This window comes from Nyctereutes procyonoides, unplaced genomic scaffold (genome assembly GCF_905146905.1).
Source record: "Nyctereutes procyonoides isolate TBG_1078 unplaced genomic scaffold, NYPRO_anot_genome, whole genome shotgun sequence".
Classification (NCBI taxonomy): Eukaryota; Metazoa; Chordata; class Mammalia; order Carnivora; family Canidae; genus Nyctereutes; species Nyctereutes procyonoides.
In genome coordinates this window covers 10,261,695-10,286,258 of record NW_026575051.1, presented here as the reverse complement: position 1 = coordinate 10,286,258, position 24,564 = coordinate 10,261,695, and the positions used below count along the sequence as shown (strand labels likewise).

At 55.8% G+C, this 24,564-nt stretch overlaps 1 protein-coding gene across 8 annotated transcripts in view; it reads right to left on the bottom strand.

Annotated features, from left to right (window-relative positions):
* FOXP4 (forkhead box P4) overlaps nt 1-24,564 on the bottom strand; it is a 53,486-nt gene that overhangs the window by 7,640 nt on the left and 21,282 nt on the right. The window contains exons 3-13 of one of the 8 annotated variants that reach the window (XM_055330115.1): nt 14,219-14,329; nt 7,100-7,222; nt 6,465-6,551; nt 4,816-4,963; nt 4,477-4,690; nt 4,073-4,177; nt 3,192-3,279; nt 2,041-2,124; nt 1,742-1,949; nt 1,582-1,658; nt 620-721 (exon numbers count right to left, since the gene is read on the bottom strand). In XM_055330115.1, the coding sequence (XP_055186090.1) occupies nt 620-721; nt 1,582-1,658; nt 1,742-1,949; nt 2,041-2,124; nt 3,192-3,279; nt 4,073-4,177; nt 4,477-4,690; nt 4,816-4,963; nt 6,465-6,551; nt 7,100-7,222; nt 14,219-14,329 (1,347 nt within the window). The remainder of the gene's footprint in view (nt 1-619; nt 722-1,581; nt 1,659-1,741; nt 1,950-2,040; nt 2,125-3,191; nt 3,280-4,072; nt 4,178-4,476; nt 4,691-4,815; nt 4,964-6,464; nt 6,552-7,099; nt 7,223-14,218; nt 14,330-24,564) is intronic. The other 7 variants (XM_055330118.1, XM_055330116.1, XM_055330117.1 and 4 more) reach the window with 7 other exon arrangements.

The following is a 24,564-nucleotide window of genomic DNA, read 5'->3' as shown; positions in this document are numbered from 1 at the left end:
ACAGCTGAGCGCCCCAGTCCACATCTCCGTGTCCCATTTTTGTAGGGTCCCTCCCTTCCCTGCCTGCGGTCTCCTGAGTAACATCTATGGCCGAAGGTGTTGAAATGACTAATTGGATGGAGACAATTATCTTCCTGCCGTCATGGCAGAGCTGGGGAGAGAGTGGGGGTGCCTGATGTTGTATCCCCAAGCACAGTCCACAGGTCTTGTTTGGCCCATCCCTGTGTCTGTTCATCGCACCCCACAGCTTCCGAACATGCACCTTCAGCCAAGGTACCCAGACCCTTAGGGTCTCAAGAGGGTAACCCAGGCCTCCCTGACATGCTCGGGCATTACTGGCTCCCTGAGGTCCTACTTCATGGGGCTTATGGGGGAGCACTCCAGGGAAAAGGAGGATTTCTTCCCAGAAAGAAGGCAGCAGAAGCTGGAAAGAAGGGGCTATTAAGACGCAGTTAGAGAACATCCCATAGCCCATGCTGAAATGGGGTGGAGGGGCCCATGGTGCAGCCCAGTACCCCTCTAAGGGGACTAAATGTTACGAAGTCTTGGTCTCAAAGGGATGTGGAAATGTCTGAGAGTGACTGGGGCCCCTGGACAAGGAGGAAGGAGCAGGCCTCACCTTCCAGGTGGCAGTGTTTCTCCGGAAATAGGCGAACATCCTGGTGAACCAGTTATAGATCTCATTCAGGGTCAGCTGCCTGTCGGGGGTTTCCAGAATGGCCTGTGGGCAAGAGAAGTGCAGAGGGACCCTCTGTCTGGGCTTTGAAGGGTCACAGGCCTGAGGTCTCTCCCTTCTGCCTGGCCCCTGACTCCCACCCTGAGAACAGAGGACACCCACTGCAGAGGCCTGTAGACAAGTGGACTGGTGGGTATTGTCGATGCCCCGAGGCAGGCAGGCTGCCTACGGCCCAGCCAGAGGCCAGAGGAAACGCAAGCCTCCAGGGCTCTGCACTTGTGTGAGGAGCAAATGAATTCCTTCACAAGAGAAACTGGCCTCAGAGGAGTCCCTGCCTGGGAATGGGCATGAAGCAGTACTCTCAGGAGGGAGAGGTCCACAGGGTGGGGACTGTTTGCAATTTATCCTGATTTTGGCAAAGCTCACCCAAAGCATGAGATGGGGTATGTGCGCATGTACGGGAATACATGTGAGGACATGTGTGCCCGTTCACGGAGATCAGAGCAAGAGGACAACTGTGTAAATGTATGTTCATATGAATGTGATGTGAGCATTAAGCACGTGTGTGTGAGAGGGTTGGGTGGGGGGGGAGAGAGAGGCAGCAACCGAGAGTGACCATAAATAAGTCTATAGGAAAACAGTCTCTTAGGAGCATATGTACATGGGAATGAGAGGTTGAATGACACAGTGGGTGTGGGTCGCAAAAAACAGTGTGCATGCCCTCAGAGGCACGTCTGCATGAGCATCGCGTAGACTCAGATGGAACCTGTGTGAGAGGGTGTAAAGCTGGGAAGGAGAGCCATGTGCCAGCCTCCTCCGGTCCCAGGACCCTTGCGGAGGCTGGGACGCTGAGCTGGGGGTACAGCCTGTGTGCCCTTCCCACCCACTCTACCTTCCATGCTCACCTGGCGGATGAGGGAGGCGTAGGTGAAAGGGGGCCTGACATCGGCATTCTTGTAGAATTCATGATTCTGGGCCAGCTCTGGGGGAGATAGGCAGAGGATGAGGTAGCCAGATGGGGGGGTCCAGCTTGGGGGGGCAAATGACCCTCCTGGCAATCCTTACCTGAGGATATGGGGGAGCAGAACTTGTCACTGCTCCTCCGGCGGGCGGGGCCTCCACTGTGCAGGGAGGCAGAGCTGAGGCCAGGGGGCCGAAGGGGGGTGACAGGAGCAGCAGCCGAGGTGGGGGGGTGCACAAGACCATCTGGGAACGAGTCTGCTGCAGAGACGGTCACCTTGGAGAATGAGGAGGAGCCGGGGACCGGGTTCAGCTGTGAGCAATGGGGCGGGTGCTGAGACCGGCACCAAGGGTGGGGGTCCCAGGGGTCCTGGGAGGGCCGCAGGGAGAGGGGAATCACTCACTGGCTGGCTGAAGGGCTTGGGCTCGGAAGGCCGCATGTGCAGATGAGCCATCATGGCCTGCAGCCTCTCACTCTCCTTGGCGAGCTGTGGAGAGGTGGGAGGTGGGCATGGGCTGAGCCCCGGAGGTGTCCAGCCCTCCTCCTCCTCTACATCCCACCTTTCCCCACCCAGATACCCAAGATAACCCCTCTTCCCCCCACCCCTCTCCTCGGCCTGGCCTATCAGTCCCTGGCTCCCTTTTCCCTCTTTTCCCCTGCTCCTGGAAGGCCTCAGCTCTGCCCTGCCCCCTCACACCCTCAAGGCCAGGGCCTGGGGTTGCCTGCTCTGGGAAGCCCTCCCTGCTTCTCCTCCAGACTGTGCATCCCAGGCTCGAGCTCAGTAAGCTGCTGAGCTACAAGTCAGGGGCCTCCTTGCTAACAACATATGCCTTTTCTCTCCATCAAAGGCAGAGGCTGTGGCTGAACAACACCCAAGTTCAGTGGCACTTATGTGTGAGGGTCCTTGCCCAATGAATGGAAACACAGGAATAGATGAATGATTCATTCACCCCCATTCATAAATTCAATAGGTCTTTCACAACTACCCTCTCATGGCAGGGCACTCTGCTAGGTGCCAGAGAACTGCGTAAATGTTGTCCATCATGCTGCCTGATGGACTGTCCAGAATACTGTGTGCTACGTAGTATAGACTCGGGAACCAGACTGCCTAGATTCTGATCCCCACTCTGCCACCCACTGGGCTGAGTGACCAGAAGCCAAGTCACTTCACCTCTCTGGGCCTCAGTTTTCCATATCTGTAAAATGGGGATGATGATAATACCTGCTGTATTCGGCTGTTTAGAGGATTCCTTGAGTTAATATAGGGAAAGCGTTTAAGTCATCACCAAGCAAGTGCTCAACATGTTAGCTGTTGGTATTTTGATTGTTTTTATATGGATGCTGGTCTTCCAGGCCTCCCAGCAGATACACTCCCAACCTTGGTTTGCTCCTGAGAATCTAACTGCAATCACCTTGTGACCATGGCACTTAGGAGCAAGAAAGCACAAGATGACACATCCCTAAGATCCTCAATAACCCTCCTGGAAAGTCAGTGCTGAGGGGGTAGAGGTCTGGGGGTCCCCACGTCCCTCCCAAGCATGGTCAGAGCCGCACCTGGATCTCCAGCTGCTGTACCACCTGCATCTGCACCCGGCACTGGGCTGTGCTCCGGTCATCCAGGGCGTGCTCTGTGTTGAGGTGTCTTCAGGGGAGGAGGGGGCAGAAAAGAGAGACTTGGCCCGACTTCGCCTGCTGCCACCACCCTCCCATCCTCTGCTCCCATCCCATGCTCCCATCTCCTGCCCACAGCCTGAAGAGCAGACAGACCAAGAGATACAAAGGGAAAGAGGTGGGGGGAAAAAAAACAGGGCAACAGGCCGCCTTCTCCGCCTTCTCGTCAGCCTCCTTTTGATGTCTTTGCTAAAATCCCAGCTACAGAGAGATCTAATTGCAAATGAACTAATTAAGTAAACCTCTGACGAAGCGTGAAAACAATTTGTTTGACCCTGATGCTGCAAGGGTCTGGGAGACAGCGGAGTTAATCAGTCAGTGACAGAGCCTGGCACGGCTGTGGCAGCTGGCCGCCTGCTGCCAGCCGCCTGGCCGCCTCCCACCCTGCCTGTCCACCGGTCTTCCGGCTTGTCACTAGGCCATCAGTCTCTGGCTGAGTCTGGGGGAAGCTGGGGAGGGCGGTGGGGGCAACCTGTCCTGCTCCTTACACTCTCACCCTGCAGGGCTCCAACAGCGAAGGGATGGGGTTTAGGAAGGCTGTTGGATCCCTCGATATAGATGGGTAAGAGGGTGGGGGTGGGGATCAGGGAGCTGGTGGGGGCAGGGAAGGAGCTAGGCTAGGCGCCCCAGGGGTGAGGACAGCAGGACAGCAGGTGGCTGAAGGCCCAAGAAGGGGCAAGCTAGGTGGCAGGCTGGGGGGTAATGGGCCCTATGGAAAGGTTTTTGTTGGTGGGGGTGCAGTGGAGAATTAGGGTGACACCTACTTGATAAACTGGCCCAGGTCTTCACACAGGGTCTCACAGCCTGGCCACTTACACTCTCCATGTCCGTAGAGGGGGTGGGAGCCTGGCGTCTCCTCATGGGAGGAGCTAGGAGAGCATGAGGGAGGCAGTGGTCAGGGACCCTGAAGACCCCAACCGCCCTAGGTCCAGCTCACAGCTTGGTCTGGTCCTCCCATTAGGTGACATTTCTTTCCCTAATATGGGATTCCCAGAGGCCAACAACAATTCTGTGTGCCCTGGGAGAGGGGTAAACTTCAGGGCCCTGAGGTCCACCTCCCTGCCCCCCCACCCATCCCTCACCACAGGTGCCATCCCTCCTGGCCCAGAGCCTACCCGTCCCCCCGCCCCAGGCGGCAGCACCCTCTCCCGGCCTAGGCCCCAGGCACCTGTCTCTCCGAGGTGTGAGCACAGTGGGCTGTCCATTGGGCAGGGCGTGGTGGGAGAGGGGGGGTGAGACTTTAGGGGGAGCGGCAAACGAGGTAGCGGTGGTGGCTGAGCCAGTGAGGTCCAGCCCCTCCTGCTTGACGCTGTCCTCGGCAGGCTGCCCAGGGGCGCCCTCGCCCTTCCACAGCTGGGGCAGGTCCGTTGGGCACACGGCTGCTGCGGGAGAGAGAGTGGTGCGAGGCTGGCAGGGCCCCAGGAATCCACAGGGCCTCCCCTCTGGCCCTGGGGGTGGGGTGGAGGGTGCCCGCCCAGGGGCCGGGGGCGGGCCATCGGGCACTCACCTTGCGGGAGGGTCTGGAGGGGCCCTGAGGCTTGGCTGGGCTGCAGGCTGACCAGCCCCTGTCTCTGCAGGTTGAGCAGGTGCTGCTGCTGCAACTGTTGCATTTGCAGGAGCTGCTGCTGGAAGGCCAGCTGCTTGTTCCCCAGTGCCTGGTGGGGGGTGCGAGGGGGCGGGCAGAGAGGGGTGCCATCAGCCTCCGTGCTGTCTGGCCCCCACCCTGCGGCCACCCCCTCCCAGGGCCTGTCGGCCCCCGGAGCTGTCGTAGTGGCCTCCGCGGCTGCAGCCTCTCTGCTCCCGGCCCAGCTTCCATAGGGCTGCATGCCTCCTCGCGGTAAACACACGCATGCACGCTCGCACGCACGCGCGCAAACACACACAGCAGAGCCAGACGCGCAGCACGACGCCCTCCCTGCTCCCGCCCCCCTCCTTCCGCTGCCTCAGCGCCTCACACCGCAGCTGTGCTCGCCTGGAAAGGGGGGGGCTCTCATCACAATGATCGATGAGCCTGTCAGAGTCCGGGGGGGCCCCTCCCGCCTGGCGGGCACCCTTCCCACATGCCCGGGTGCCCCCCTTCTGCACTGAGGAGGGGGCCTACCCCCTCCAGCTCCTCTCCTCTCCTGCTTCTTAGATACAGAAAATCAAAGAGTCTGATGGGACTTTAAAAGATGAGCATCAGCTGGTCATCAGGACCCAGGCCCTGGGAAGAGTCACATCTCTACTGCTCAGGCGCACACTTGCTCGCTTGCTCTCTGTAGGTCTGGAGCTCTGTTTGCTCCTGCTCTCTGTCCCCCCTCCCACCCCCAACCCCCCCATTCAGTTCTTCACACAGGCACTGACAAGTCAGGCCGTCAGCAAGTCTTTTCTGAGCACCAGGAGCCAAGCATGTCCTGGGTGCACAGGAGGCAGGGACGCCTCTGCCTGCCTGCCCTGGGGGTGGGGTGGGGGGCTGGCTATTCAATAAAGCCTTCCTAGAGATAATGCTGGGAATGCAACAATGACAAGAGCTTGAGGGGGGAGGCTGAGGGCATTGGGAAACGACTGGGTGTCAGCAGGGAAGCCTTCTGGGAAGAGGCAACTCAGGACTTGGCTGTGGTTTGGCCGGCAGGAGGGAGGCACATGTCTGGGACATGGAGTTGGGGAGCCAAGGGGCTTGGTACAGAAGCTCAGCAGGCCCTGCGGTCCAGGTGAGGCAGGGGGTGTAGGCTGGGGAGTTCTCTGGAGGGGAAGGGCAGGATATTACATGCGGCAACAGGTTGGGGCAGGCCTTGGGGGAGCAGTGCAAGTGGTTTTGCTGAGGGGCTAGAGTGGAGGGCCGAGGTGCTAAGTCACTAAGAGACAAGTGGGCCGGAGAGGGCCCGACAACAAGGTAGCTGGTCATGAGCAAGGGCCACAGGACACATGTGTGCAGGGAACACAGGGCTCAGCCTGCCCACTCTCAGTAATCGGACAACGCGAGGACCAAGTGGGCAGGAGGGCATCCCTGGTCTTATTTCCCCATGCCCCGCAATTCCCTCCCAGCACTTCTTGATTTGTCTCCTATTCCCGCAGGGCAATCCTCTCCTGGCCACTTTGGGACGCCCAGCCTCTGCCAGGAGAGGGCTGGTACAACCGTCCTCTGAAGATACAATCAACCCTGCCCACGCCCCTTACCTCTTTGGGTTGCTGCTTTCCAGCCTGCTGTTGGGTGAGGAGCTGTAAGTGGAGCTGCTCCTGCTGCTTCTTATAGTATTCCTGCAGCTGGGTGGGATGTGGAGGGGGACAGGGGTGGGAGTGAGTTACCACTCGCAGGGGACTGCTGACCCCAGAGCAACCCCAGCCCTGCCCATTACTAGGCTCCTGGAGGCAGAAGTAGGGAGTCTCACTGGGGTGATGAAACAGACACCCTGCAGGTCCCTTGTATGGGTGTGGAGAGGGAGAGGGGGCTCCTGCCCCCCACAGCTCTGGGCCCTCCCTGCCTCTCAGTGGGTCTCCTGAATACTTCACAACAAGGTGCCAGCCTGTTCCAGTACTTTGCCTTTCCCTGGGGTTCTGGATACAGAAGCAAGGCCAGCAAGGGGGATCATGGAGGCGCTGCTGTGGGAGAGGCCTGACCTCTGACCTCTCCCCAGCTGCCCTGAAGGAATGCAGATCAATCCAGCCTGAGCAGTCTCTCTGGTTTCTGCCACTGCTTTGGCCAGCAGTGATGTTGGCAGTAAACAGGGTGGGAGATGGGAGGCCAGATGGGAGGCCTACCCTGCCCCATCCTCCCCTCTTTGACTTCCCAGCTGCCCTGGGGCCACACTCACCTGCTGGAGCATGAGCGCTTGTTGCTGCTGGAGCAAGGCCTGCAGCTGTGGGGGTGACAGGATCTGCTGCATCTGCTGCGGGGTGAGCATCTGCGGTGACATCATGGCCACGGACACAGGCACCTGTGGGATTTGGCCCCATTAGCCTACTCACCTTGATCCCACCCACAGTACAGCAGCGTGGACTAGAGGGCAAATTCTGGCTCTGCCACCTACTAGGTGTGTGTCTTTGGACAAGTGACTTGTCTCCCTGTTCTCCATTTTCTTGTCTCTGAGGTGGAAGTAGCAGCAGTGCCTATTTCTTAGGGCTACCATGAGGATTAATGAGGTGACACTTAGAATAGAGCCTGGCACACAGCAAGTGCTCATGAGGGTTGGCTGTTATTGCAGGATGCACCATTCTCAGAGCAGAAGAGTAGCCCCTAGTGACATCAGTCAGGAGAACCCATACCCATGCTTTGCAGGGTTTCTCCCCCAGTGATGGGGATGGGCAACACCTAGCCATTCCCAGTTCTTGCTCAGTCTGTTCTAGGGGCGCTATCTCCAGGGTGCACCTGGTCAGAAGGGCAATCTGCAGTCAGGGAAAGGATTCACAAAAGTGGTCTACATGCCATGAGGACCTGGACTTTGGCTCTGATCACAGACACGTCACATACTCCAGCACACCAGTCTAGATGGCACATACAGAGGCCCAGAGCTGACCCAGGGAGTGCTGGCCTAGGTGTCTATAGGTGTAGTTAAGTCAAAGTGGGGTGGGAAGAACACCAGGCAGGGAGTCAGGAGGCAGGCTTTGGAATGAAGTTGCTGTGTGGCCTCCAGGCAAGTTACCTGCTGTCTCTGGGGTGTTGGTTTCCTCAAACCTAAAACAGGAACTGAACTAAAGAGATGACTCCTTCCAGCAGGAACACACAGGATTCTCAGAGAGGAGCAGCTCTCTATCCCCTTGCCCTGGGTTAGGCCCCTGGAGGAGGCTCAGAGGACCTAGCTACCAGCTCAAGGTTCCTGAAAAAGCAGTAACACCACTCTTTCTCTGCCCCACCTCCCTGAAATCCCCCAGCTTGGGCAGTCAGAGCCAGGGAGGCCCGAGTCTTGTCCTGCTGTTTTGGCAGGACAGGTGCCCCGATGGGGCTCTCTGCCAGCCCCACCACTCTGAGGCGGGCTTGTCTCATCTCCCCTCCCACTGCCAAGCCCTAGAAGCGCCCTTGCCTGCCCCTGCCCCCCCCCCCCGCCGTTTCCCATACACAGTAGGCACTCACTGAGTGTTTGCTCCCCTGAGCTGAAATACCTTCCCTAGCAGATCAGAGGCCCCTCTGCCAGCCCAGGGATGGGGAGGGAGGTGTTTTGGCAGCCCAGCCAGGGAGGAGTACCCTGCAGGGACTTGTCCTGGGCAGGATGTGACAGGTTCTGTCCTCAGGAGACTTGTGGCCCCTGTCACCTCCCCCTAGCCTCATGGGTAGGACAGGGGGGTAGGAGTTGGTTCCCTTCCAGATCCCTGGCAAGGGGCAGGACCCAGCCTCAAGCTACCAATTAGGGAATCCCCAGGCAGAGGAGCTGCAGGGGAAGTGTAGTGGATCCAGGGACATCGGGGAAGTCCCAGTGCCTCCCATTCTTATGTCCCACCCCAACAGCCAGTGGCTGAGCCCTAGCCCTTTATCCTAGCCAGCTCTGTGCCCACAGCCCTGGGAGGGGTATAGCCATGAATGCTCCCAGGGGCCTCCAAGGAGAAGCCTTAAGTGGCAGGGTTGGGAATCAAGCCTGGGTCTGTGAACTCTACAGCTCCTGGTGTTTCCACGTCCACATTGCCTTCCCTACCCCGGAGCGGATCTTGAGGTGGGTTAGGAAGCCTGTGTGGAAACTGAAGGATCCAGGGAGCTGAGGGGTCGATGGGGCTGGAGATCCAAAGGCCAAGCTCCCTTTTTACAACTGTGTATCTGGAGGTGACTCTAGAAAGCCACGCTGTGGGGTCTCCTGGTCCTCACTCTGGGAGGGGCCTAGGCTAGGTGGCAGACCATGGTGCAGACCCATACCCCTGGTGGAGCCAGCCCCCACGTCCCTTGCTGGGTGCCCCCAAGGCTTTCTTTCCTTGGGGTCCTTTCTTTCTTCCTCCTTCTGGGGGTGCACCATGGTGGCACTGAGCTCAGAGTCCTGGATTTCTGAGTCAGGTGACCTAGGTTCTTGTTCCTGACTCGGACTGTTTTTTGAAATCAGCCTGCCTCACCTTTTCCACCCGGACTGCTAATTGCTAATTGCGTGCCTTGAGGCACTTGGCTAAATCTTCACAGCAACCCAAGGGGGAAGGCCTAATCATCCTTACTGCCTTACAGATGAGAAAAACTGAGACCTGGAGAGGTTAAATAACCTGGCCTGTCCCCAAAGGGACGGTGGGAAGAGGGGTAAGTGAAAGTGATTTGTTAGGCCATTAAATCCTATACCAAATGTAGGGAAAACTACTTTTTAGAACATTCTGGGGGCAGCCCGGGTGGCTCAGCAGTTTAGCGCTTGCCTTCAGCCCAGGGCCTGATCCTGGAGACCCGGGATCGAGTCCCACGTCGGGCTCCCAGCATGGAGCCTACTTCTCCCTCTGCCTGTGTCTCTGCCTCTCTCTTTCTCTTTCTCTCTCTCTCTCTCTCTCTCTCTCTGTGTGTGTGTCTCTCATAAATAAATAAATAAAACCTTAAACAAACAAACAGAAAACCCCTACTTTTTAAAACATTCTGAGTTTTCCTCTTCTCTTTTCTCCTCTTCTCCCTCTCTCCCTTCTCTAAACTGCCCCTAGGCCTGCTGGGATCCTCAGAAGGCACTGCAATGGCAAGGGTCCCTGAGGACCAGCGCCCAGGGCCTGTCGTTCTCATCCTGGGAGGACTGAATGAGAAAGATGGACATGGTCCAGACAGGGAGACAGACCAGACACCAGGGGCTCTTTCCAGCCACTAGGGCTGTGAGTCACGGTGTGTGGCATGCAAGAAAGGATGTGGCATTTCCTTCCTTGGGGCTTTCCTACTTGGACATAGGGGAATGGAAGAGATGACCTTGGAAGGCCTCCCTGGCCCCCACCAGTCCTGCCAATTGGCCAAACAGTGGGATGGAGAGGGTGGCTACACAGATGTGGATGGATTACCTTGCGTGTACTTGTCCGACGGGGCCAAGGGGGTCTGGAAAGGTCAGTGAGGTGGCTGCTGCAAGCTGAGCTCCTGAGCTGGAATGACCCCATCCACCACCCTTCATGCCTCCTGCAGTTCTGAGAACTGAATTGGAGCTCCCCTGGTGGCCCCGCTGACCCCTCACTAGGCTAGGATGTGTCAGGATAGGCACTGTCAGCTTGTCAGCTCAGCAAAGCCCGTGAGTCACTATCTGGAGAGTGGCCAGGGCAGCTAAATGCTTACTAAAGCCCTGGCAGTGTGAGCTGTGGGCAAAATGCCTATAGCTGCCTCCAGCCCCTCCCTTGGGGACCCTGCCCAGACCCCCGGGTCCTCCACCCACTGTGAATACAGTGTTGGGCTGGGTGGCAGCTGACAGAGAAGAAGTTCAAGGGCGAAGGGCTGGGAGGCTGAGGATCCCATGGATGCAATTTGGTGCCAAAATCAAGGACCCAAACTCAACCTCTGATGTGGGGTTTACCTAGGGTCCTTGGCTCAGTGGGAAGACCAGGCCAGAGCTTGGTTTAGGTTAAACCCCCTTGCAAATGACCAGAAGAAAGTCCTCAGACTAGTTCTGGGCTAGGGCAGCAGCAAGCAAGAAGTGGTAAGGGCACGAAAATGAACTTCTAGAAATTCTGGGTCAGCCTCAGGGGCACTGAGAAGGTGCTATGGAGGCTGGATGGAACTAAGGGGCCTGGCCCTAGCCACCATCCCCTCCATCCCCCAAAACTCCCAGCTACATTTGCTGCCCTTTCTAACTGACCTCTCCCTGCCTGGAGCCCAGGCCTGGGCATGAACTAGAGGCCGTCTCCAGGCTGGAGCTGGAGACTCACATGGTTCTAGAAACTTCTGAAGCTGGCTCCCAGAAGGGGTGGTGAACACAGCTGGGAGGTGAGCGGGCAGCCAATCCCGTCCCGTGTTTAGGAGCAGGGCAGTAGGGATCCCCGGGGGGCGCAGCGGTTTAGCGCCTGCCTTTGGCCCAGGGCGCGATCCTGGAGACCCAGGATCGAATCCCACGTAGGGCTCCTGGTGCATGGGGCCTGCTTCTCCCTCTGCCTGTGTCTCTGCCTCTCTCTCTCTCTCTCTCTCTCTCTGTGTGTGTGTGTCTGTGTGTGTGTGACTATCATAAATAAATAAAAATTTAAAAAAAAAAGGAGCAGGGCAGTATCATGTGGAGGCCACTGGAAAAGGGTGGCCATCTATCTTTCTTCTTTAACCACTTCACTCAATTTCTAGGCCCTGGGCCCTGGTCAGAGATAGAAGCTCTACCTCCTTAGAGACTGTGAACCTAAGGGTGGATGAGAGGCAAGTGAGGTATGTTTCCAGGGTTGGAGGAGGAAGAGGGTCAACAGCAGAGCTCCAGGCTCCTGAGGGAGTTCAGATATAGCCCCATGAACCCCATCTCCCCAAACCCAGAGAATCATCCAGCCAGGGCTCTGCACCCAGGGACTACTGCTCTTCATGGCTGTGCAAAAAGCACACAGAACGTCACAGTGCAGGCACTGAAGTCTAAATTCTGGAGCTAGTTGTTTAGAGCCAGATCCCAGGTCTGTCCCTTATGAACTGTGTGACTTTGGGCAAGTTACTTAACCTATCTGGGCCAAGGTCTCCTCATCTGCAAGATGAGGCTAATAATAGCATCTCTAGCCCCCACAGGATTATGAGAATAAAGAGAGACAAATGAGACTTGTAGAGCACTTAGTGTCTGCTCCAGGGTAAGGACTCCGTAAGTGCTGTAGGTTTCGTTAGCACTGAGCAGCTAAATGGCTGAGCCCTGCCATACTGAGCAAGTATTTGATGAATGGATGAATCAGTCACTGATTCAGTGGAGGAAGCAAGGAGAGAGGAAGCCTGAGAAAAGGATCATTTGCTCTGCCTCTGACCCAAACCTCTGCCTCTGCCTGGGAGCCATCCAGGGCTGCTCTCATTCTGGGGAGGGGCTTTCCTTTTTTTTTTTTTTTAAATTTTTAACTTGTAATTTTTTTTGGGAGGAGGGGCTTTCATAAGGAAGATTCCATAACCTCCCTTCTCCTCTCAATTACTTCAGATCTCCCACTCCTCAGAGCCAGCCATGAAGTCCTTCTGGATGCTTGACTTCAGACCCTTCAACTACTATCAAGCTGCTTCCCTCCTGCCTTGGGTCAGCAGGCCCTCTCTGGCTGAGGGAACATTCCAGTTCCTCAGCCCATCCCTCCCTGTTCTTAGAAGGAGGTGTGAGGGGATCCCTGGGTGGCTCAGTGGTTTAGTGCCTGCCTTCGGCACAGGGCGTGATCCTGGAGTTCCAGGATCCAGTCCCACATCAGGCTCCCTGCATGGAGCCTGCTTCTCCCTCTGCCTGTGTCTCTCTGTGTGTGTCTATCATGAATAAATAAATAAAATCTTTAAAAAAGGAGGAGGAGGAGGAGGAGGAGGAGGAGGAGGTATGAGAGGGACACCTGGGTGGCTCAGTGGTTGGGCACCTGCCTTCAGCTCAGGTCATGATCCCGGGGTCCGGGATCAAGTCCTACATCGGTCTCCCTGTGGGGAGCCTGCTCCTCTCTCTGCCTGTGTCTCTACCTCTACCTCTCTCTCTCTCTCATTCTCTCTGGGTCTGTGTCTCTCGTGAATAAATAGATAAATCTTAAAAAAAAAAAGAAGAAGGAGGTGTGAGGCTGGGCCCAGGGTGAGGAGTCTGAGGGTCACTTCAGACCCTGGGAATACATGGGGGGCGGCAGGGGGGAGTCCCCAATCCAAAGAGGCCCAGTCCGGACGCCACAGGGGCCAGAGAGCCTTTCGCATCATTCCAGTGTGAGAACTTTCTCTTCTTCCAGATTCTGTTCTGACCTCCCCACCCAGACCATAACCCATTTTGGCCCAACTCCTCCCCCTGGAGGGCCGTCTCCTTAAGATCAAGACTTTGAAAGGAGGGCCATGGGCGCTGCTCAGGCCCAGACCTGTCAGTCCCCCTGACCTTCTACAAGAGCGCTGGAATCTCACCCCCCACAGGACAAAGCTAGTCCTGGGTCCTTCTTGGAGTACCCTGCACCCTACCCCTGTTGTCCACCTCCCTTCAGCCTCCCACCTCCTGCAAACTCCAGAGCTTCTCACCCAGGATCCACTCAGGATCTGGGGATCAGGATCGTGCTCACCCTTTTCTCCCCTAGATAAACTTCCTTTCAAAGCCCTGCTTCATCCTCTCCCCAATTCTGAGTCTCCCCTGCTGCTGTGGGGAGAGGTGAGGGGAGACGGGATGGCGGGATGGCAGGCTGCAGGGCCAGGGGGAGGGGAGCCGGCTGCTGCCCGAATAGTGACCCACCCCGACTCAGACCACAAGTTCTTTGTGACACAAAAGGTAAACAGAAGGCCTGGCTTTCCCCCCCCACCCCCACCTCCCACAGATCTCCCCTCCCCCAGCCAGCCAGATGGGCTGGCAAGCTGGGGGAAGGGAGGGGGGATAAAAAGGGGCAGATTGTGCAAAGGAAAACAAAAGAGATAGAGAGACACCAAGAGACAGGAAATGGGGGAGACAGAATTGGTGGGTGAGAGATGGGGGGGCACGTGGTGACCTCAACATCTAAGAGAGAGCCCAGGAGAGGGGGATGGGCCAAGTGACCCACAGGGATGGAGAAACAGAAAACTGAGAAGGGATGGGGACACCCCCCTCCCAGGGCAGAGTCAGGGAAAGGAAGCAAGCGGGAGGTAGGAAGTGCAGGAGGTGCAGGAGGTACCCCGGAGAGGAGAAATCGAGAGATAACCTGCCTGCAGACACAAACTGAGTGACACGCAACAAAGAGGCTGAGTAGAGGAAGGCCTGGCTGATCAGGTGGAAACAAGAGAAAGTGAAGTTTCTTCACCCCACCCCGGCACTGACTGCATTGGCTTCTGGAAAGCTGCCCACTTTGTGGCACTGGGGACTGGCCCTGCCCCTCCCTCTGGATCAAGCCTACCCTCCCCGCCAGGCCTGGCCCTGGCCCCTGCCCTCCACCCATACCCTCCTCCTCACCTGCACCGCAGAGGCTGACTGCTTGCTGTCATTGTTGCCCGGTGAGCTCAGGCCCGAGGCCTGCTGCAGCAGGAGCTGCCTGGCCACCTGGAGAGCCTGCAAGACAGGGGCCTGGTCAGGGTCAGAGTGCAGCCTGCCTGCTCCGAAATGGCCTGAAGGGCCTGGGGGGGGGCAGGGGCAGTTGGGGGTCAGCACAGGATCCAGGTTTCACAGAGTCAGGGGGCAGTAAAGGGAAGAAGGCCGGGCTACGGTGGAAGGTCTTGGAGATGAGTGAGAGGGTCCCAAGGTCCACTTGGACTTGGCAGTAAGCTTAGAGGTAGGAGTCTCGGGAGGAACTGCTGGGGTATAGAGATCAGAGCCTATTGGGGCCTCCCTCTGGGACCTGAAAGGTTTTGTTGGGACTCAAAGGAGCAGCAAATGGAAGGGAGAGTGGCCACAAAAGGACCCTAGGTACTAATACTAGGTACTACTCGCTGAGCATCTACTATGTGCCAGGCCCTTTACACACATGATTTCATTGAGTCCTTCTAGTGAGGCTGTGAGGTAGGGATTATCAGTTCCATTCTACAGCTGAGGAAACTGAGTCTCTAGGAGGTTAAGTAATTTGCCCAGGATCACACAGTCTGGAGGTGTCAGACAGAGGATCTAAGCCCAGGAAGCCTTGGCTGGGTGGCCGGTCTGGAAGCGAAGGGAGTAGCATTTAGTTGAAGTCATTCAGTTGGAGCTGAGGGGGGATGAGGGTATTGTCTCAGGGTCTGAGCATGGTGTGGCTGTCTGAGTTCCAGAGATCTGAGTGTAGGGCCTTGCAGATCGGGGAACTGGGTCAAGTCCTCAAGGGCACGTCTGAACTACCAGCGAGTAACTCTGGCCTCGCTGTGGTAGTCGAGGCTCAGAGGCCCCAGAGGCTTGGACTGGACTGCGAGTTGGCGGGGTCACAGGGGTGGGGAGTGTGTGGAGTTTGCAGGAGCAGCAGCTCTGGCTCATCTGTGAGCCTGGAAGGTGAGCGATGTGAGGTCTGATGAGAGAGTAGGGAGTCAGGGAAGGAGGCCCAGGAAGTCCTCTGTAAGGATGGCCAAGCCCTCTATCATCCCACTCTGGGTCAGTGGGGGCTGGGTGGTTCAGAGGCAGGGGATTCGGGGACCTGTCCTGAATCCACATTCCAGGAGCACAAAACCTGTCTTCATCATGTTCCACAAAGATCTTCTCCTCAGGCACCCCCGGCAGTTGCCTCAAGGCCTTTGACTGGGGCGGGGTGGGGGTGCTCTGGCATCAGACAGACCTGGGTCTGAATCCCAATTGTGCTGCCTCCCAGCAGTATGACCTTGGGCAAGTTATTCTCTCCCTGTGTCCCAGTCTCTTAGGCAAAACCAGGTCACTGTCCATCTCTGAAACACCAGGGGAATGAAAGGACCCAAGCTTAGCCCTCTGGGTGGCACTGAGAAGTGTCCATTCCCTTCCCTTCTCGGGAACCTGGGTTCTCTCCTCTGCCCAGCGTGCCTACGTAACGTAGTGTGCTCACCGCTGCTCCCTCACCTCTGTCCACACACACACACTTGTTTGTCCTTACGTGGACTTCTCTCTGACCTCACCACAAGCACCAACAAGGCAAAGCCTTGTGCGGTGCAACAGGGACACACTCATACACACTCTCTGCCTGGCAAATGCTCCTGAGTTCCCCACTGCACATACACACATGCCTTCCAAGCCCCTTCACTGCCACTGAACAGCCCAGCCACCCCCAGACTTAAACCTAGCTTCCCTTTAGCATGGTCTCCAAATACTGGTGTATCTTGGAGCACATGCCCTAAGGAATGAATGCCCCCCACCAACCTTCCCCCCTTACCCGCCCTGATCCTAGTCCTTCCCCAGCCCCTCTCTCCCCTGGAGAAGTAGCCTGGGGTTGCTTCTCCAAGATTCACTTCAGAAACTAGAAATGTGCCCCGAGTCAAAAGGCTGCTCTGAGAAGCTATGGATAGGAGCAGATGGGGTGAAGGAAGGGAGGTGGCCATGTGATCATCAGGAAGGACACCCTCCAGGTCTAAGGAGTCAGACAAATGCTCTTTGTTCTCCAAAGGTGGGGGTGGCACAGAGAAGTGGGGGGTGGATGTCAGAGGTAAGCTGGAGGAAGAGGAAGGCTTGGGGGAGCTGGGCAGCCCAGGTGACCCAGAGGGGAGCCGCAAGGGAATGGCCTTCCAGGGGAAGTTGAGGGAGTGGCCTGGGAAGCTGGGTTCACTCCCTGCAGACTCTTTGTAGTCTCCCAAAGGACGAAATTACAAGACTTACAGGAAAAAAATGACAGGCCCTTCCCTCACCCTCCTGCCCTCCTCCCAGTCTGGGCCTTTCCTCCCCTGCAGGCCAGGTGACAGGGAGCCCAGCCAAGGCCGACCCCTCCTGGGAATCCCCCCCACTCACTCCTTCCTTCAGTTAGGGGGCACCTGCTATGTGCCAGGGGTTGGGCCAGCTGCTGAAACACAACAGAACAGAACCTGGCCTGCTCCCAGGCTCAGGGCTGCAGAGCCTGAGTGGAGGTGAGCAGTGGGCCCGGCCCCAGAACCCGAAAAAGGTGGTGACATTGGCTCTACTGGCCAGAGTCCTCAGGGGTGAGTTTCTCAGGTGGCCCGGGAGGCTGAAGTGTGTCCTGGTCACTTACCCCCACTGCACAGAGGAGTGAAATGGCCCAGCAAAGCCAGGGGCCTTGAGACTATTCCCCAGGGCAGGCAGCAGGAGAGGCTGGAGGAGCCCACAGAGGTCCTCAGGTCATCAGAGCCTGAGTGCCTGCAGGCGCTTCCTTCCTTCATTCCTTCCCTTACTCACATGCATGCCCGGCCACCTTGCACAGGCCCTGCGCTTACAGGCAATGGGACAGTGATGGTGGACAACCAAAGTCATTTTGTGTAATTTGCTTGGGGCTCAGCTCTGACTCAATTTGGAGTGGTTTGAGTACCACCAAAAATTCATGCTATGGGTGCCTTGGGGTCAAAACTCCCCTACTCGGCCGGCCTGGACATGACCCTGAGCATATACTGTATACTCCAGTGCTGCTCATTCCCCGCTCCCTACCACTGTCCACACATCTAGACCCCCTGGCTGGGGACAGCACTCTGGGAGGGGTGGAGTCCCTCTGGCCCAGGATGCCCTCCTCCAGGGTACCCACTGCTGAGACTTAGGCAATGGTGGCTCCCCCCCCACCCCAACAGAGCCAGCCCCACTCACTCTGATGATGCCAACCAGGTCATAGCCTCTTTGAAAGCACAGGTGCTGTCAAATGTATCGGTGAGCCCCCTTCCCGGGCAGCAGCAGACAGCAGACATACCTGTGAAATTCACTTTGGTCTAGGCTGAACAGGGGAGGTAGGCCAGGTAGACAGAGCTCAAGAGCTAGCCTCTATATAGGGCCTCCTACATAGCCCTATGTAGCTTTACCACCTCCTACATAGCCCTATGAAGCTTTACTACCTCGAGTGAGGTAGGGTCTATGTCACTATCTTCCTCTTAAAGACAAGGAAACTGAGACCCAAGGTCCCATGGCCAGGAAATGGGAGTCCGGATACCTCTGACCGCTCAGCTGCCCTCACCCACTGAAGGGACTTCAGGAGCTTGTGCACATCCCTCGAGGTCTGTGAATCTCCTCTCCCCTGAGCCTTGTGTGCTTTCAGCTGTGAAGAGGAGCTAAATAAAGCTAGTTTGGGTGGGTAGACAAGACCAAGGCAGGAATCTTCAGAAAGCTGGACTTACTGTCCCTTCCTCGAGGTCCAGAGATACCCAAATACAGAATTGGCTGGGAAAAGGCATTTAGAATCCAACATCGAGGAGTGCCTGAGTGGCTCAGTTGGCTGGGTGTCTGCCTTCGGCTCAGGTCATGATCCCGGGATCCTGGGATAGAGCCCTGCGTCATGCTCCCTGCTTGGCAGGAAGTCTGCTTCTTCCTCCACTCCTCCCCCAGCTCGTATTCTCTCTCTCATGCTTTCTCTCTTTCTCAAATAAATCAGTAAATAAATAATCTTAAAAAAAAAAAAAATCCCACACCAAGGAGAAGCCATCATGGAAACCCTAGGAAGAGGGAGGAGAGTGGGGCTCAGGGCAGAATGGAAAACTGGGAGTCATTTAGCCTCTCAAATCCCCTTTCTCCACCACTTGGATTTAAAACTTAATCTCCAGCTCTGTGGTTTGGGGGATAAGGGCTAGCTTTCCTTAAAAGGAGGCAGTAGGGGCACCTGGGTGGCTCAGTCAGTTAAGTATCTGCCCTCAGCTCATGTCACGATCCCAGAGTCCTGGGATCAAGGCCTGAGTTGGGCTTCCTGCTTATCAGGGAGTCTGCTTCTCCCTCTGTGCTCTCCCTCTCTCAAATAAATAAAATCTTAAAAACAACAACAACAATAAAAGGAGGCACTAGTAGGTCATTCAGTTCATAGACTGTAGTCAGAGATCTGGATCCACCATATACTGAGTGACCTTGGATAAGTCACTTTACCTGAGCCTCAGTTTCTTTCTCTGCTAAATAGGAATAACCCTGTCCTTAGTTCCCAGAGCTGCTGTGAAAAGTACACGATGCACATGAAGTATTTAGCACAGTCCCTGGCACTCAGTGGGTCCTGAATGGACATCAGCTTTTATCTTTACTATTAATATGCACCTTCCTGGGCATCCCCTGGGCATTTGTCCAGTGCCACCCAGCAGGACTCACTCACCGATCTCCGATCTCCCCGCCCGCCTCCAGCCTAAGAACGGTCTTGCTAATGAAGGAGAAGTCTCTACCCCGCCCCCACCCGCCATCCATTCAGAAGTCATTAGCAGGATCTCCACAATTAGGAACAAATGGCTTATAACGGATGACATCCAGGGAGGGCGGTGGGGCAGGCTTGGGATGAAGGGGAATGAAGCCAGAACTCTGAGGGCAACAGGGGCTGCTGTAAAAAGAAAAACAAGTCTTGGAGCAGGAGGGTCTCCTGGGCTGGCTGCAGGATGAGACCACACCCTCACTCTGTCTCAGAGAATTCAGTGGGGAGGGACAGGCATCCTTGCGGATGGAAGCCAGGTGCAGGGCTGGTTATGGTCCTTTCTGCAGCCTGAGGATTGGGAGGGCGGGGATGTGGAGCCCGGAGATGAGCTGGAAGGGCTAAACTTTAGGAATGGAGAAGTAGAATCACACAGGCCAGGGCCCCTGCAGGGCTCAGGGGTTGAGCGCCCACCTTTGGCTCAGGGTGTGACCCCGGGGTCCTGGGGTCGAGTCCCGTATAGGGCTCCCGGCAGGGACCCTGCTTCTCCCTCTGCCTGTGTCTCTGCCTATGAATAAATAAATAAAATCTTAAAAAAAATTCTAAAAAAATTATTAAAAAAATAATAATCACACAGACCTGATGAACTGGAACTGTTGGAGGGTTTCTAGTCTCATGTTTTCTAAATTGCTGGTCATGATCTAATGGTGGGTCATAATAGCAATTTAGTGGGTCAAAAAAAAAAGGAACACACACTGGCATATAAGAAAGCACCAGAGTTATCAGGTAGGCATAAGCATTGTTTCAGGAAACCGTGCTAGGGCTCCAAGTAAAAATGTATCTCTTGTGGTGGATCTGAAGCTAACTGGTTTGTGAGGCACAATGCACAATGTGGAAATGATCCAGAGAGGGACAGTGACACGGCCAAAGCCATGCAGTAGCAGAGGCAGAACCTGAATCTCCTGGGCCTGACATGGGCTCTGCACAGGGAAGAGGAACCACAAGCGGCCAGGCAAGAGAGAGGAACTTCTGGCAAATTCTGGTTTAATTTGGATGGGGGTGAGGGGCAGCCAAAATAAAATCCAAACTTCTTTTGTCAGCATCTAGCTAATTTTGGCAAAACTGAGATGGAAATTGTCTTGATAATTAATTTCAACTGGGGCTGACTAGATTTAGGCTAAGGGACACAAGGAGAGCATTTGTGTGTGGGGGTGGGGGGAGAGGTTAGCCTATCCCAGACCTGAAAAGAGCCCCAGGAAAGCCCATCACCTGTCCCCTGCACCTGCAGCCAGAGTATGACTCTCTATTCTTTTGTCAATAATTCAAAAAGGATTTGTGAAGCCCCACAGGGCATTTGCACCATCCTAGCCCCTAGGAAGGCCCAGTATTTGCTTTAACGGGGATCACATTCTAATAAGATGAACCAGACACTAAAACAAAGACAAGCAGGCCTGGTTAGCGTTACACAGAGCATTACACGGAGCACAGCTGGCGGCCTACTTAAGTTGTGTGGCCAGCGAAGGCCTCTCTGGGGAGACATTTAGGATGAGGAGGGAACTCTTTCAGTGGACCAAATTCACAGTGGACGAAAGAGCTGGTGCAAGAGCCCTGAGGTGGGCCTAAACCTTAGAGCATTATGAAGTATGAAGGCCAGAGTGGCCAAGCTGAGTAGCCTCGGAGGAAGTCCCAGAGGTGAGCAGGAGCCAGATCACATCGGACAACGGTTTTCTATTTCATTCTGTGCTGGAGGAAGCATTGCTGGAGGATTTTAAGCAGGAAGTGATAAAATCTCTCGAGGGTAGATACCTAACTCACTGCTGGTAAACAGTAGGTACCTAATAACTACCTGTTGATTTGAATTAAACAGGAAATACTTCTCAGCCCACTGCTTGAAATGCAACTTCTCTGAGGCCAGAGAGTGGTGGGAAGGGGCCCAGGGAGAAGGGTCAGAGGTCAGTGGCCCCTAACCACTAAATGTACTGACCTAGGGAGATCCAGGTTCTCTACTAGCCAGGCTTTGTCCTCCAGCGGAGACATAAACATGAAATGACACAGAAAAGGGGGGCAGCAAGGAGGATGGGGAGAGGAGACCATAAAACCCCTGAAGTGATTCTACACCTTTTTCCCTTAAAAAAAAAAAAGCTTTTTGGAAAGGCTGTAAATTTTTTTTACACCAACCTCGTAAAAATGACATCGGCGCATTCTCAAATTAGAACCATTAAAATGAAAACCAGCAACGCACCAATACAGGCAGGCCCACGTGGGTGGGAGACTCTCGGAGCCTAGGTGCACAGCAGGGTTTCAGGCCCCCTTCCTACCACTGCCAGGAAAGGGCTCTCGCCTCTAGGAGATGAGAATTAACGAGGGACCCCAAATGCTCTGAAGTGAGAAAGGCACTCCTCTGTGGCTCCTTGGTTCCCTCCCAGCCCCGCCAAGGGAGGTGTGCAGAAGGCAGGGCCAGGGAGCTGCAGGATCTGGAAAGCATGCAAACAGAGCAGTGTGGTGGCAGTGCTGCCAGTCCCCAGGTGACCCCTCCTCTCTGCTCCCCACTGCCTGCTGCTCGGGGATGCATCCCAGACCTGCCACTACCATGCAGCTGTTGGTTCTCCAGAAGCGGGTCTCTTTCCAGGTCTGGGTCCAGAGCCACAGGAGCCCAGCCACTAGCCTCACACTAGTGCTTCTTCTGCAGGTGGCTTGAGTATTGGACAGACGTGGAGTGGGGCGTGTAGGGGCATGCAAGTCCCTTCCCAAGGACTCCCACTGGGACTGCTCAGGATGAAGGCGCTCCACTGGTGAGAAATTAGCTGACCCACTTAAGGGTGGCCCTCTGCATCTTAATCTTTCACTCTCAGATGAGGAAACATTCAGCCACTCCTCCCCCAAATTCTCCCCCTTTGCCCCCAAACTCCCAAGAATCCTAGCATAGAAATGGGGTGGGGGTGGGCCAGAGGGGGTGTCAGAATTCCATAGCAGAAGGCTTAGTGGTAAGGGGGGCTGGCTCCCTCTAGGTCCCAGCAAAGCAGGGACCTTGAGGATCCTTTTCCTGGGCCTGGGGCCTCCCTCTGCCCTTCCCACCCGCCTTGCCCTAGCCCCCTCCTGAAGAAACTTTCTTTTTTTTATTGGACTGGGAGGCAGACCCATAAAGACCCTTTGGCTTAGTAACCCTGGATCAGGACAGTAACCAGGACAGGGGTTAAGGCCCTCTCCCTCCACAGCACCCACAATTCCACTGGCTGCCTTCATACCTGGGCCTCTATTCCCTGGCAGCAGCTATGCTATGCTGCAGCTGTTGGAGAGTCAAGGGCTTCACTGACAAGTTCCTAAGTCTCCCCTCTGGAGAGTTGGAGCCCCAACTCTCCCTGTAGGCCCCCAGCACCTACTAGGGAGGGCCTCAACCTACTGAAAGAAAAGAGAAGAGTCCAGAAGGTGAGACCAGAGGAGAAGAGTAGAATCTGGAGGGCGTGGGTCCCAAGGAGAAATGGGCCCCTCATCTGAAACTAAAGACCACAGTTGAGAGTGTGTGTGGGGTGGGAGGGGGTGTGTGTGCTAATTCACCCCAGAAGCCTCCCTTTCCACCTCGTCCCCTTAAGTAGCTTGGGCAGAGGAGGGCCAGATGGGGGAGGAAACAAAAATGTCTTCCATTCTTCTTTCCCTCTGTGCCCTGACCACTCCCCACCCCCCATCTCTTAGGAGGGGGTGAGTTAAAAGGCCATTAGTGTGCAGAGCCCCCCAACCCCTTTGAATGTCCTCACAGGATGTGAACAGGGTGGGATTTGGCCCTGGTTGTCACAGCAACTGTGGTTGGAGTTCCCAGACGCTAGGCAACCCTCCTGTGACCCTCACTGACCTGTCACCCCCGAAACCTGAGGACAATGGAAGTGCAGGCTCTGGAGGCCCAGGATGCCTTTCAGCGTGGCCGCCAGCGGCTCTCTGCCGGCCCCCACCCCGCCTGGAGCAGCCCTCCCAGGCCCAAGACCGGCTCTCCTGGGCCAGAGCAGTCAAGCCGGGCCCCAAGGCCTTTGGAGGCCCACCACCTCCCACACTCATCCCAGTCCTCATTGCCCCCCATCAGAGCCCAAGGGATATCTGCGCGGTCCCTGGGGAAACCTGCCCCCCCCCAACACACACTGGGGACATTTTATCCAGGAGAAATCAGATTAGGATAAAATGCAAGGCCAACCTTCAAAGAAAAAAGCCATCAGAGGGAAAATGGGAGGAAGGAGCAATGAGGAAGGAAACTTCACTTGGGGAAGGAAGGGGATGAGTGGGCAGCTGGCATGCCTGCTGGGCCCAGGGTATTCTTTAATAGCAGCTGCAGATCACCAACTCCAGCTGGCCAGCAGGGAGCCCGGTATAAATAAGATTCAGAGCATGTTTGCTGAATGAATGCATGCTCCAAGGCCTACCGCACTGCGAGCCTTCTTCTCTCAGGAGGTTCTCCCGAAGCGGGTAAGGCCCAAGACCCAGGGAGAGCCCGAAGGACAGAGTGGATCCAGCAACAGGAGGCTTGAGAGGAGGGAGCTGGAAGCTGGGGCCCTGACTGCAGCCAGCAGGGAACCCTCTCCCTAGTCAGATGGGGCCTGGCAGCCAAGCCAGGTCACTTCCCCACCCCCAGCCCCAGCCTCTGTTTGAACAAGCTCCCAGCCTGCTGTTGCATGGAAACAGGTGTCTGCTCTTGTTCCAAAGTGATGCTGCCACCCTCTTCAGCACTGTTTGTTTCGGCCTAAAGTCCTGTCACTGGCCTGACTTCTGACTTGCCCTGTTTATCTCTCTCTGCTCTGTCAACTCATTACTCTCAAAGGCCAAGACTGCATTTCCAGGGCTTGTTTATCCAAAGTGGAGAGACAGAGACCAGCGGACAGATGTAAAAGAAGGAGAGAGGCTTGGAGGTGCAAGGAGTTCCAAGGACGAGGAATGGGACCAGTGCACAGCTTGCACACTGGTCCCCAACCTCCCTCCCCTAGAGTGGCTACTTAGGGCCCACCGCAGGGCAGTGTGTTGCTTTTGTTTGTTTAAGAGCTTTCAGGGCTGGGAATGGGGCACTCTCATGCACTCACCAGTAGACGGATATCTAGCACCTACCATGAGTCAAGCCCTGCTCCCTCCATTTCCCACGGGGACCCTGTGACAGGGATAGTAGCCAAAAGGATGCTGAGTGAGCTTGGGTCCAGGAACCGGAAGACCTGAGCTCTATCTGCAGCTGTTCTCGTGCCCACTCCTATGCAGAGTGGGAATAACAGCACCCACCACCCAGGGGTGGCCAGGTGATTAAGTGACCTGGGTAGGAGAAGGATCCAACAAGCCAAACAGAGGCAAGGTTATTTGTTTGTCCTCGAAGGACTTCCTGGTTGGGGTTGAAGAGACGGAGGAGGAACCCGCTGGGCCAGGCTTTCTTTTCTACAGTTACTCTACCCCACAAATAGCCAGGAACATTTGTTGTTGGGGGTACCAGAAAGTGTTATACCTTAAGCTCCACCCCCCACCAAAGCCTGGCTCATATATGGATGGGGCTAGAAGGAGGGTCCACAGACTTTCCTGCAATTGAAAAATTTATAATTTTTAGTTTTGTGGGGTTCTTTCATAGTTTGGAGCCAATAGAACTTTTTTCAGATCTCAAATATTTTCCTTGGCC